Consider the following 14,763-nt stretch of genomic DNA (forward strand, 5'->3'; position numbering starts at 1 on the left):
CTGAACGCCGTTGTCCCATTTGGTTTTGGATAAACGTGGACCGTTGAACGCGTCTTCGATGCACCAGTCGCAGCGATGTAAGAGTAACACGGAGGAGAAACAGTGATCCTGAAAAGATCCTATACGGCAGGGAACTGAGACGGGTGTTACGCTATCTCAACGACAATCGGTTTGAAAACCTATCCCAAGGAAAGTGGATGCAATGGAAATCTCGCAAAAGGCCGTTGCTCACAGCAAAACTTAATGTTGCTTTTCTTCATTGAGCCAACAACGCAGAAACTGACAGGAGGCGTGTGGTGTGACCCGACGATCTGCGATTTTCTGTCCTTTTGCAAGTGATTCAACGAGTAGAGTGCACCGTCGACCCGATGAAGTGCTTACCCCGCAGTGAATGTCGAGGGTGTAGCTCAGACCGGAAGTGGTTTCGTGATGTTTTGGGGCCTTTTCCGTAACATGAATCTGGCACTCTTATTCAGCTCACTGTGAACGTGAACCAGAATGCTTACTTCAAGTCTCTCGGTCACCAGAGATTGCCCAACCTTCGATATCTTCATGATGAGTATGCTGTGGATACTTCTCTCTTCCAAGATGATAACAGCCGTGTTCAGAAGACTGCAGGCATACGTTCCTGATTTGAAAAACCTTATGCATGCTATCCTACCTCGACTAGCCTCATAAATCACCGTATCTAAATCCTGTAGTAGATATCTGAGGCTATTTGGTATACAGAGTGAAACGTAGGAATGAACATCCTTGCAATTTGGTGTCTCTATGATATCTAATAATCGATGAGTGGCTTCAGCTGAATGAACCTGTAGATTGTCTCGCTCGTCGAACTGTGTTTATTATAAAAGCTAGAGACAGTTCAAAAATGGCTCTGAGCACTATGGTACTTAACATCTGAGGTCATCAGTCCCCTAGAACTTAGAACTACTTGAACGTAACTAACCTAAGGATATCACACACATCCACGCCCGAGGCAGGATTCGAACCTGCGACCGTAGCGGTCGCGCGGTTCCAGACTGAAGCGCCTAGAACCACTCGGCCACACCGGTCGGCTGCTAGAGACAGTGTTACAGGGTTTTAACACGACGTCTGCTCGGAGTGAATTTTTGTCCGGTGCGCTTACGTGAAATAATTGCTTTTCACTGATTTCCCAGGCTGAAGGGTTCAGTGCTGGAAGAAGCTATCATCTGAATCGGATTCTAATGAAGCAAGGATTTTACTGTCTATTGGGAACTAGCTTGATAGACGGCCTCGCCTCTAGAACATGGTCGTTGTGGCCAGCTGCGCAGTAGCCGGTGGTCGAAAGAGTCCCGAGCACCATCACCTAAGGGTGCTCGCTTTGCGCAGAGGAGATAATGCACTGCGCTTCCCTAAATCTCATAAAGTTTGGAATATATTGCCGCAATACTGTAAGGATATTGTCACTTCTCTGCCTCCCACTTCACCGGCCCCAAACGTCTAACCGACTTTATATTCGTGAATCAGGAGTTGGCGTATCAGGTCTTTGCATGTAACATAGTAGAAGCCATCTGCTGGTGTTTCAGAACGAGCTTAGAACCTCTGTTCAGAAAAGCTGTTGATGAACATGTACGATATCGTTGGTTTCATAAAAATTATTCTCTCTTTCCAACAATTTATTACATCATACGGAACCTGCTGTTCTCATGATCTGGCAAAGTTATTTTATTTTACTTCCGCCGTCCGACGCCCTTCTTCTCCCTATAGGCAAGTCCTACTCGCCAATTGCCTCCGAATCGTGTAAATTTTATTATGTGTGTTATTATACTTTAACTATGTGGTATTTTAAGAGGTGGAAATTAAGGTTCCTAATAACCACTCTCTGGTTGGCCAATGTACCTGATTGACGCCGGGTAGACCCTGGTTAACTTCCCTGTCTCGCAGACCAGTGCGCTGTGCATTAAGCTACACGAACAGGTCAATGTGCATATTAAAACACGTTGAACAGTGTCACGTAACATATCTGCGGCAAGATGCAGTAGTATGATATTTAGTGTGAACGAGCAATGATGTGCAGATATGAAATATTGGTTTGTGACTATTCTGAAAGCCTCATGACAGTTGAGCTTGTTTTAAAAACGTACCTGTGATATCGCCACTAGGTGACTGTAGACGCAAACCAGAAGGACATTCTTTGTCAAGGACTGAAGGAGTGCCGGCGTACTGAGAACGGCACGAGTAAAAATGTATCTCTGAAGAGACACATCTACATATGATGTGTGACTCGTACAATGCCAGTTGAAAGGGGTTATATGCATTTCGCAGAATATGAATGAGCGCTCGTATAGAAAAGTGTTTAATGATGGGTACGTCGCACTCTGTTCGATTGTGTAGTGGACAGTCTGTCACTACATTATTGTTAAATCTAAATAGTTTAAGAAGGATGGAAGATTATAGGCCTCGTAGACCACCAAGTCATTAGAGACGAAGCTCAAGTTCGGGTTTGTGAAGGATGGTGAACGAAATCCGCTCATGCCTATTTCAAAGGAACCATTCCACCATTTAGAAAAATCACCGAAAAACTAAATCTGTGTGGCTGGACGGGGATTTGAAGCGCAGTCCGCGCACCCGACGTACTTCTGTGTCTTGCTATTTGGCCACCACCTTCTGTAGAATGTTCACATCGTCTCTGGAAACACTGGACTTGGTAAGACAGACACGGCGTTCACGTTTTCAATGAAGACTGTGATGTTGGTTGGGATCTGGGTAACGCCTGCGGATGAGGCAACCAGCAAGACACAGAAGTACGTCGGGTACGAGGACTGCGAGGCGATAAATTGTTGGTAGCGCAACTGACAAATTGTGCTTTGAGATGCTATGGTTCTACCTGCATATTTGAAATAACTATGAGAAACACGTGATTGAAGACGAGAAACGTGTGCAGTAAGAATGTCACATGGATCACGAAATTAACGATATGTATTTCAAATTATACGCATTGCAAAGAAATTACAGGACCAGTTACTTTTATGAAGTTCCAACGTAATACAGGAGTGAGTACCAGCAACTGGGATTATTACATTTTATTTTTTATTTGGTTTCCGTCACAGTTGCGCTCAAAAATTTTTATTTGTGGTGACTAGATTCGGATTACATTGTCCATTCTCATATTGTAGCCTTTGTTGTAAACGAAATGTACACTAACATTTACAACGAAGGCCATGGTTTGAGAATGGACAATTTAGTCGGAATCTGGTCACCAAAAATAAACATTTTTGAACACAACTGTGGCAGAAACTGAAGTAAAAATAAAATTTAGTTACTTTGATATCGGAAACAATATTATTACCGTATTCAAGTGTTCTTCATTTTCATTTTCGTACAAAAAAATATGAAACATTCATTACACACGTCTTACGTTTGAGAAGGAAACACTTCTTTTGTGCTACACAAAGTTAAGAGTACAGAGCAACAGGCAACTGTTTAATATTTTCGCCTGTTTACCGTCCCTGTATGTACAGTAGATCCAATAAACGGATGCAAGTTATAAATCACCAGGTTGTCGATCTAATAGCACACGTTAAGGCCTTGGGACATTCTAGTTTGCAAAAGCATAAAGTGCCGTTGTATCACTGTACACAATACAAATGAAGCTCTTTGTACCTTTCTGCGAACAAATAGAAACTGATGGGTTACTTCACCAACTTAAATAATACGTATTAACTTTCTACATTTTACTGATGGATTTTGCAAGGCTCACATTTGGGATTTAACTAATTTCAATCAAAGTTATTACTTTTAAAATAATTGCACTTAACTGTGGTATTTCGCATTTAATAATGAAAGGGACAAGGTGCGCCAGCTGGCGAAATGTAAATAGTGTACAACAAAATAATTTTATTTTAAAAAAAATCTCCTGTTTTTTGGCCACAGTTAGCCTTTACGAAACACAATCGCAAAACAGCATATTCCCTTCGATGTTTAAAATAAAAAACATAACTTACTCATGACATTAATGAAAATCACGTTTCTTGTAGTGGCCATTTTCGCAGCAGCTGTATATAAATTGCAATTTTGTGCAGCATGCTAAAGGCATTTTCTTTGAAACAACTATAATTTAATGAAAATCTCATGTTCGTTCTTCCGGGGTTTTAGTTATTGCACAGGGAGAAGCAGAACATCGGTAGGGATAGTTGGTAGTGCTGAAGAGCATGTTGTTTACAGGCAGAGACCAGTCTAGCGGCGCTTCTGCTGTTTGCCCACGGCCACGCAACGCTCTGGAGAAGAGCCGCCCCTGTGAGCGGCCGTGGCTGAGGGCTTAAACAGGGAGAGATGGCTATGCGACGTGGCCGGTGGGAGCCACATTAGCAATGTCTTGTCTCAACTACCAGCAGATGCTGAAGGACTACACACCAGACCTAGCAGTGAAGTTTCTCTCATGAAACATATCAAAAGTCTACCTACGACGACCCCTCAACTAGTTTCCTCTGAAGTTTGTTGTGTCTATGACCTGGAGTCTCATTATCTAGTTTAGAGTATTCCTCTTGCCAATAAAATTATTTGTTAATTAGTTTTACATGCCCTCTTCTGCCACGCAGCAAGGCACAAAAGTTTCTTGGTAAGATATGTCCTCTCTGAAAGCGACACAGCGTTAACGTACGAGGGTTGTCCAGATATTAATACACCGCATTTTTTTCTCTGCCGAAAATAGTGCTACGAATGCGAAACGTTACGTATGTATTACCTGATGTGTCCTGAGTGAGCGTGCCAAGTTTGTGTCACTTCCGACAGATAGCGTAGCTGCAGGACAGTTTCAAAATGGTGTCTGTAGGTGATGTACGTTACAAGCAACGTGCCATCATTGAATTTCTCACTGCAGAGAAAGAACTTGTGAGGAATATTCATAAAAGGCTTGTGCAAAGTCTATGGAGCATCTGCTGTCAACAGAAGTACAGTTAGTCGGTGGGCGATATCATCAGAAGGCTGTTCGCTGGAGCTCCACGATTTGCAGCGCTCGGGGAGACCATCCACGGCTATCACACCTGACATGTTTAAGCGAGCTGATGTTGATTCGAGAGAACAACCGCATTCTTGGAACACATTTTGAGGACGATGAGGAGGTGATTCACACAGTGAAGCACTGGCTCCACCACCAGGACAAGGACTGGTACCGACAGGGCATACACGCCCTTGTTTCGCACTGGAGGAAGGCCATAAACCGGATGTAGACTACGAGGAAAAACAGGATGTGTAGATAAAACACCATGCTATATGTTGACCGGGGACCTAGAAACGACGGAGAGGCTCCGTTTCCGCCGCAGCTGCAGTGGTCCACAACCCCACGACGACTACCGCAGTTCACTTCACCCCTCCGCCGCCCCACACCGAACCCAAGGTTATTGTACGGTTCGGCCCCCGGTGGACCCCCCCCCCCCCCCCAAGGAACGTCTCGCACCAGACGAGTGTAAACCCTATGTTTGCCTGGTAGAGTAATGGTGGTGTACGCGTACGTGGAGACTTGTTTGCGTAGCAATCGCCGACATAGTGTAGCTGAGGCGGAATAAGGGGAATCAGCTCGCATTCACCGAAGCAGATGGAAAACCGCCTAAAAAACCATCCACAGACTGGCCGGCTACCCGGACCTCGACACAAGTCCGCCGGGCGGATTCGTGTCGGGGACCAGGCGCTCCTTCCCACTCCGGAAAGCCGTGCGTTAGACCGCTCGGCTAACCGTGTGTGTAATTCTCATTATGTTCAATAAAAAACTGCGGTGCCTCACTTTCTGGGCAACCTTCGTAGCTTCTCCTATACCTGCAAGCTCCGTGTCTAGATGGACTGCCAGTTTGTCAGTACTGTACTCTTTTTGTGGAGCGCCTTTATCGTGAAAGTATCTGTTATCCTGTAGCAAGTCAATAACAAGCGCCAGGTGTACCTCTGACCCGTCTGGTCAGAGGATGGAGCTTGGAGACCCTTCTGCAGCGTCATTCCGTGTGTGATATCCTGGTACTTTGTACAAGTAGACGCCATCGCCGCGTTGCAAACCTCTATGTAACAAGTACAATGGCCACCAGAGTGCATTAGTGTTGTCCGTGGTTAGTGTTGCTACTTGGTTCGGTAGGCTATAAAAAGGTAGTGAACAGCGTCAGAAGCTGAGTGATCACTGTGAATAAAACGGGGATGCCACGTACCCGTCTGAGACAGCGTTATCCGCATCTGACAGAGTTTGAAAAGGGCTTCATTGTGGATCTCCATATGGCCAGATGGTCTATTCGTGCTGTATCTGGATATAGAGCATGCAGATGTGACAGTGGCGCGATGTTGGAGTGCACGGGACCGTGAGGGGAGGCGTACTCATCGTCAAAGTACCTGTCGACCACATCTGATCACCACAAGAGAAGATGGCCGCACCGTGCAACAAGCACATCGTGACCCCTTCACATCTGCGCCTGCCGGGGAGCATGAACCTTTTATGTATTGCATCGCAATCAGTTCAGTTCTGCACTACCTCGGTTGACAATTGTCGGCGAATACGGAGGCGACCTGGGGAGGGATCCCATTATTCCAGTGTTTTCGAGAGGCATAACTGTGTTACTCCTGGCGTGGTTGTGTGGGGACCAGTCGGGTATGACCACTGCTGCTAGTGAGTGAGGGAAGTCTAGTGGCAGAGACTGGTCATGCGTTACCTCTCAAGCGACAGTATCGTGGTGTTATTTTTCAGCAAGACAATGCTCGTCCGCATTTGCTCTACAGCCTGTCTGCGTGATGCTGAGGTACTACCCATGACTGTCCTCGATAGAAAATGTGCGAGAAGAGCTCGGATGTCAACTCCGTCCCGGTGCCAGCATGCAGGACATCAGTGAGCAGTTACAACAGTTGTAGACCATCTTGCTGCAGAAGAGGGTGCAACGGATTTACTACACCATTCCCAAACGAATCAAGGCATCGATCCAGGCCAGCGAGGGTGCAATGTCATACTGATAAGTGTGTTTATAAAGCCATGTTCTTTGGTAATTTGATTCGAATTTGTAATTAATCACATAAGCTCTTAGTCCGTGAACTATCATTTCGTTTCCTCCTCCCTTGCTGGGTGCTTCATGTTTCTTTTTTTTTCCCAGACCGTGTAAATTGCTCTCGTGCTGCTGCTTGAGTGTGGTTGTGTACTGGACAACTATTATATTGAAGTTGTAGGGAACCAGCCTACTCTCGCTGTAGTAAATTCACATCAGTCTTTCCATTGTGTGCCAGCCAGTCTGCTGTAACTAGCTCTGACGTCATAAATGTTGCGCAATACCTTAAAAATCAAGCAAATAACCTAAAACATTTCTAGCATGTCCGGAGTAATACTAAATTAATGTGTGTTGAATATCAGTTCGATAACTGTAACCATTTTCGAAATTTGGACGTTTTTCTGTAAAAATCATTGGCGCAACAGAAAAGAGCTAGAGACTTATAAATTTATAATTAGATTCATTTTTCATAATTATTTAATAAAAACAGTACTTTGAATTTCACAAATTAAAATTTTAGTGGAAATTCATGATTTTCTGGTTTTCGTCTTAAAACGTAAGGAAGCAAGATAGATTAAGTAGGCTAATAAATAAGGCTAGGATGTTTATATTTAAGTAGAATGGAGATCCGCTATCACGATAAGGATGTGAGAAGTTTCATTTGAATACCTATAAAACTATAGCGATAGCGTATCTCCAAAGGACCAGTTCAGAGCTCGTCTACTGCGTGCTGTGTAATTAAATTAATTCTCTCGCCCAAAATATTTAACTTAGCCACGTCAAAATTTTATTATAATTACTTACCTGTGTGCTAAATGCACATTTAAATTGAGAGCTTCATCGGCCATCAGCAAAAGAAGCTATGATTTATTAGGTAACTTAAAGTGGTGCATTACTATCCCAGCGGCTAGTCGGGAGAGCCGATTTGATCAGGCGTTCCCTTAGCCGTCCGCACCGCGGCTTTATATATAAGAACGCTGCGCGAGGAAGCAAGGCCCCAGTTCTCTCCAGACGCTGAACAGCACGCCATTTGTGTCGGGAGTCGCGTCGCGTCGGTATCATTGCTACAAACGGCCTCGGATGCCGTAGTAAGTTACTCGGGATACGCGTAACCATGAAATCATTTTCGAGTGAAGTGTTAATTCTGGGTTGACTTTAATTATCGATCTTCAGTTTGCGTATTGTCGTATTTTCACGTGCCGCCGCGGGACAAACATTCTACCATTATATAGCGTGGCGTTTGATGAACCTAATCGTCAAATTATGGCGAGCATTCATTTAAACTTTTAACTTGGACAGTTATAGTGGCATCAGCGCATTAGACTCTGAACTGCTCTGTTAGTTAGACTGTGTGGATTCTTTTGTTTTCATCTGTGACTTTCAGAATACAGAACGTTTTTTTTTTTTTTTTCACGACCGTTTTTGATTATAAATGCCGGACAATCTCCTAATTCATCAGAGCTATAAGCTGTAACTATAAGTGTATTCTCAGATGAAGTGGGCACTAGGAATTCTAATTACAGGCTTCACGTTTTGCTAATCACTTTCTGGTTGCCAATTTTGTAGTTAGAGAGCCAGTGTTGAGAACGGCGAAATACAGCATAAATAACATTCTAAATAATAGGAACATTTTTTAACATCAACAGTTTCTGCACCGCCGCACCACATATGGTGCATCGGCCGGGAAATGCAGTGTTTCTACATTCAAACATTAATATAACAGTTTCTGCACCGCCGCCCCACATACGTGTAAATTTCTCTCGTGCTGCTGCTTGAGTGTGGTTGTGTACTGGACAACTATTATATTGAAGTGTATTCCCATTTTGCTTGCCGGTTGAACATAGGACGGCAAACACTTCCCACGGAGTAGTGTGCCTAACTTTTGCTTACTATCCCTCCTGTCCTGGCGGCGCCTGGCGCTGCAGACATTGGACAGACAGCAGAGTGACTCACCTGCAGTTCGCGCAGCGCGTCTCGGAGCTGCTCCTCGGTGCGCAGGTTGCCCGTCTCCTTGTCCGACTGAGGCAGGTAGCCGTAGCGCATCAGGTAGTTTTGCTGTCAACACACACAAAGGCGCCCGTCACTCACTGTCCAGCACACATATCGCATGTACACATATATACATCTATATTTAATGTAGTTTAGAAATGGGCATGAAAGGTGGACCAACCAGTTTTTGCCAACTACAAAAATGTTTAAATGTGTGTGAAATGTTATGGGACTTCACTGCTAAGGTCATCAGTTCCTAAGCTTACACACTACTTTACCTAAATTATCCTAAGGACAAACACACCCATGCCCGGGGGAGGACTCGAACCTCCGTCGGGATCAGCCGCACAGTCCATGACTGCAGCGCCCCAGACCGCTCGGCTAATCCCGCGCGGCTTTGCAACTTCATTAACACTCCCAACACCAACATATTTTCAGTAACGTTTGTTACCAAGGGGAGGGGGAGGAGGTTGACTTTATGTCCACCCCAATAAAATTTACAAAAAAACATCAAGTTTGTTAGTATTGGTTAAAAACAGTCTTGGTTGCAATTTTAGTTTTTTATTTTTCAACTACGCGTTTCGCCTTATTTAGGCATCTTCAGGTTATCTTAATTTGGTATTTCTTAGAAGGATCCTTTAGTCAGTGTAGCCAAAGGGCATCGTCGAATATATCAGGCCAACATCGCCTTCGTTAAACTCAGTAAAAACTTTTCTATTCTGTTACTCGCTCCTGTGAACGGGAACGCGTTATGCAGGTCTTGGAGTCATTCGCGTCCATCTAGAAGGATCCTTTAGTCAGTGTAGCCAAAGGGCATCATCGAATATATCAGGCCAACATCGCCTTCGTTAAACTCAATAAAGACTTTTCTATTCTGTTACTCGCTCCTGCCAACGGGAACGCGTTATGCAGGTCTTGGAGTCACTCGCGTCCATCTAGAAAAGTTTTTACTGAGTTTAACGAAGGCGATGTTGGCCTGATAGTTTCGACGATACCTTTTGGCTACACTGACTAAAGGATCGTTCTAAGAAATATCAAATTAATATAACCTGAAGATGCCTAAATTAAGCGAAACGCGTAGTTGAAAAATAAAAAAAAATTGCAACCAAGACTGTTTTTAACCAATACTGTTAAGCACTGGTTTGCTGTATGCCACATATGGATTGGAAGAATTTCAAATTTGTTAACTGTTGTTGGCTGATATTAACAACATTCTTTTCAGAATGGTTGTAGCGTGGTTGTGGCGTTCAGAGAGTGAAAATATCTTTTAGCACACTTTTAGAACACAAATGCACTTTTAGCAACATGTAATACCAAGGACGTGGTACTTTATGACCACCATAAAATTTTTTTAAAAAATATGAGTTTCGTTAAGTATTGTTGGCGTTTACTCACAACGTACTTTTTAAAGAGATATTGATGTGTAAGTCGGGTCCTGAATCTGAAAGCATAGAATACGACATTTATCGTGAAAAGTTACTTATACTACTGACACGTAAATTTGTGGGTGAAGTTTCACTGAAAAATTTAAAACACTTAAGGAATCTTCTAGAAGATTAAAATATAAAAAATAAATAATTTTTCAAAATTTTGAAACATAAAGTACCTAACTAGGACCCTCTCTTGGTATTGCGACTGTTAATCAGTGGGATACCGGCATCGACTTTTTTTCTTTTTTAAAAAAAGGAACTGTGTCATGACAGTAAAGAGTGGAAATACATAAAATGTAAGTGGGAAATCCGAGTTCGAGTCCCGATCCGGCACAAATTTTCTTGTCGTCATTCCATTCTACAGCTGATGGTTGTCCTCATTCGTAATTGCCAATTCATTTAATGTATTACACAAAACTGGGTGGTCTCTATGATGTTGTTGCCGCTGTTTGAATCGTGTGCCTCCGGAACTTTATTCAGTTCATAATAGAAGACATAACGGTCGCAGGGCACCATGACCACTTCCAGTGTATAGAAAGAGTGGACTCTTTTATTTGCTAAACTGTTTCTACCCGTATTTTTAGGTCATCCTCCGATCCATTAAATGCTAAAAGGGAAACAAAAGGGTGTGCGACAGAACAAAGACTGTCGCAAAGTGACATAAAAATGCAACAGTGGCAGTACGCAAAATAAAAATAAAACAGCGCGAAGTAGGTCATACTGAATTACCGCAAACTGCAAATTGTGAATTAGCAAAGATACAGTTTAAACTGCTTAATTTATGGAAACTGAACTACCAAGGGAGTTACACGTACATTTTGATGCGGCTTCTGCGTCCTTATACAGGGTGAGTCACCTAACGTTACCGCTGGATATATTTCGTAAACCACATCAAATACTGACGAACCGATTCCACAGACCGAACGTGAGGAGAGGGGCTACTGTAATTGTTTAATACAAACCATACAAAAATGCACGGAAGTATGTTTTTTTTAACACAAACCTACGTTTTTTTAAATGGAACCACGTTAGTTTTGTTAGCACATCTGAACATATAAACAAATACGTAATCAGTGCCGTTTGTTGCATTGTAAAATGTTAATTACATCCGGAGATATTGTAACCTAAAGTTGACGCTTGAAACCTCCGACGTTCAGTTGCGTGTTGTAACAAACACGGGCCACGGTCGGCGAGCAGCATCTGCAGGGACATGTTTACGATGACGACCGTGTTTACGCGTGTGGCTGTAGTGCACTGTTGTGGTTTGGTCTAGCTGTCGCAGTGTCCGCATGTAGCGCTTGCTGCTATTGTTATTCTGCATTCGTCTCCGCACGCAGACCAACTATAGTACACCGTGTTACCAGACATCTGTGATAGTGTAGTGTTGTAGGAACTGTGACCATGGTGTATTCGAACTCTGAAAAGGCGGAGATGATACTCATCTATGGCGAGTGTCGACGAAATGCAGCTGAAGCCTGCAGGGTGTATGCAGAACGGTACCCGGACAGAGAGCATCCAACGTGCCGCACATTGCAAAACATCTACCGCCAACTGTATGCAACAGGTATGGTCGTAGCACGCAAACGGGTCCGTAACAGGCCCGTCACAGGAGAAGCGGGTGCAGTTGGTGTGTTAGCTGCTGTTGCCATGAACCCACACATGAGTACACGGGACATTGCGAGAGCCGGTGGACTGAGTCAAAGTAGTGTCATGCGCATACTGCATCGTCACCGCTTTCACCTGTTTCATGTGTCGCTACATCAGCAATTACATGGTGATGACTTTAATCATCGAGTGCAATTCTGTCAATGGGCATTAACAGAGAATGCGTTGCAGTTATACCTGTTTACCGATGAAGCGGGTTTCACAAACCACGGGGCAGTGAATCTACGGAACATGCATTACTGGTCCGTGGACAATTCTCGCTGGCTCAGACAGGTAGAGCGACAGCGACCGTGGACTGTAAATGTATGGTGCGGAATCATTGGCGACCACCTCATTGGTCCTCACTTCATTGCAGGGACCCAAACAGCTGCAACATACATCGCGTTTCTACAGAATGATCTGCCAACGTTGCTCGAAATTGTCCCACTGGAAACGCGTCGACGTATGTGGTATCAGCATGATGGTGCACCTGCACATTCCGCAATTAACATTAGGCTGACCCTTGACAGGATGTTGGACGGGCGTTTCATAGGACGTAGAGGACGCATAAATTGGCGAGCCCGTTCTCCTGATCTTACACCTCTGGACTTCTTTCTGTGGGGTACGTTAAAGGAGAATGTGTACCGTGATGTGCCTACAACCCCAGAGGATATGAAACAACGTATTGTGGGAGCCTGCGGCGACATTACACCAGATGTACTGCGGCGTGTACGACATTCATGACGCCAGAGATCGCAATTGTGTGCAGCAAATGATGGCCACCACATTGAACATCTATTGGCCTGACATGTCGGGACACACTCTATTCCACTCCGTAATTGAAAACGGAAACCACGTGTGTACGTGTACCTCACCCCTCATGGTAATGTACAGTCGTGGACAAAACGAGCGAGACCCCTCGCCTTTTCGTTATGCTGATCCGCACAGTTTTAAAGTCTGCTACACAGCATAACAAGCAAGGCGACGAAGTTCTACCAACATACTATACACAGGCGTGAAATTGACAAACAATCCGAACTTAGTCAGACTGTTTTCACTCATGTTTAAGACTATATTAATGCTGATTGGTGTGTTAAACACAACACGTAAATATAAGATATAAATGAAAGAAGAAACGCTAATTAGTATGAACTGTACTAATAAACATGAATTTCAGCTTATCGAGATAACACAACTGTTCTAGTAAGACAAAGTACCCCAGATCGTTACGATTTAGCAAAATATGCGCATTCGGCCGCGAAACGATTTGTGTCAACGTTCAGACCAGTCATAGTGGATTGCCTTTGCTGACCTACCATGAAAGTGTGCAAATTTAGCAATGCGTGAAGATTCATAACGAAATTCAGTTAAAAATCATTCAGTGCCACACATAAGTCAATTCAGTTATAGACAGAAGTGGAAAAAGGAAGGCAGTAACAAATATGAAATTCTACAAGAGTTTCATATTGACATCCACAGGGCGCCAGATACACGGTGAAGAAAGTAAGACTAGTAGGGTTCAATTTTTACCGATTTAGGTGACGAAATCCTAACAACGAAAATAGCTACGACATTTACTGAAGATGAGGTCCGCATAAATAATTCTCCCTACTCTTTTTTCGGAATGTTCTAGTTGCAGTCGATACAACAGCATATTACTCGTAGCTACACTTTCGATCTAAATCATGTTTACAGGAATGCAAATAAAATCCATCTTCTTACACACGTGGTAATTCAGATCATAGTATGAATGACACCGCGTTTTAGAAGTGCGAGCATTACCATTGCTAGCTAACTTAAGAAACACTTCGGCTAGTGAACGTCTTCTGGCTGTGGCGAATCTAATAGAGAATTCGAAACATTGTAGAATACGTTTTACAGCTATGTAGCCGTTTATTTCCTGGAGTGGTGCAGAATTATCCTACTAAATTTACTCGCTAATAACAGTATTTTGTTATTTCGATAAACATCCCGAATGATTGTCACATAAGCGGTGACATAAAAGTAGAAAATTCATGTTTTAGAGCCGGCCGAAGTGGCCGTGCGGTTAAAGGCGCTGCAGTCTGGAACCGCGAGACCGCTACGGTCGCAGGTTCGAATCCTGCCTCGGGCATGGATGTTTGTGATGTCCTTAGGTTAGTTAGGTTTAACTAGTTCTAAGTTCTAGGGGACTAATGACCTCAGCAGTTGAGTCCCATAGTGCTCAGAGCCATTTTTCATGTTTTAGAGTCCAGACAGCTCTATGCAACAGAAACTGAAGATCATTTTGCCATTTTCATTGCGAAATTGCCGGCTTATTCATGTCTGGCGTGATAATAGAGGCAATCCACTATGACTGGTCTGAACGTTGACACAAATCGTTTCGCGGCCGAATGCGCATATTTTGCTAATTCGTAACGATCTGGGGTACTTTGTCTTACTAGAACAGTTGTGTTATCTCGATAAGCTGAAATTCATTTTTATTAGTACATTTCATACTAATTAGTGTTTCTTCTTTCATTTAGATCTTATATTTACGTGTTGTATTTAACACACCAATCAGCATTAATACGAAGATTGGAACTTAAATAGTGGCAACTATTTATTCACAACCGATACAAAACAGTTACATGTTTGCACCTGTTACTGTCCGTCCTTCAAAGTAGTCACCAGCGTTGTGTATAACCCGTTGCCATCGATGTGGAAAGCGCAGTATACCGTTAGCAGTGCCTGTTCTGCTGATGATGCGA

At 43.5% G+C, this 14,763-nt stretch overlaps 1 protein-coding gene across 1 annotated transcript in view; it reads right to left on the minus strand.

The window, feature by feature from the left end:
- The window catches only part of LOC126249838 (matrix metalloproteinase-2-like), a 935,541-nt gene that overhangs the window by 343,498 nt on the left and 577,280 nt on the right, over positions 1–14,763 (minus strand). Inside the window, exon 2 of the mRNA XM_049951509.1 lies at positions 8,925–9,026. Within this exon, the coding sequence (XP_049807466.1) occupies positions 8,925–9,014 (90 nt within the window). The 5' untranslated portion in view covers positions 9,015–9,026. The remainder of the gene's footprint in view (positions 1–8,924; positions 9,027–14,763) is intronic.

Source organism: Schistocerca nitens, chromosome 1, assembly GCF_023898315.1.
Source record: "Schistocerca nitens isolate TAMUIC-IGC-003100 chromosome 1, iqSchNite1.1, whole genome shotgun sequence".
In the NCBI taxonomy this organism is placed as follows: domain Eukaryota; kingdom Metazoa; phylum Arthropoda; class Insecta; order Orthoptera; family Acrididae; genus Schistocerca; species Schistocerca nitens.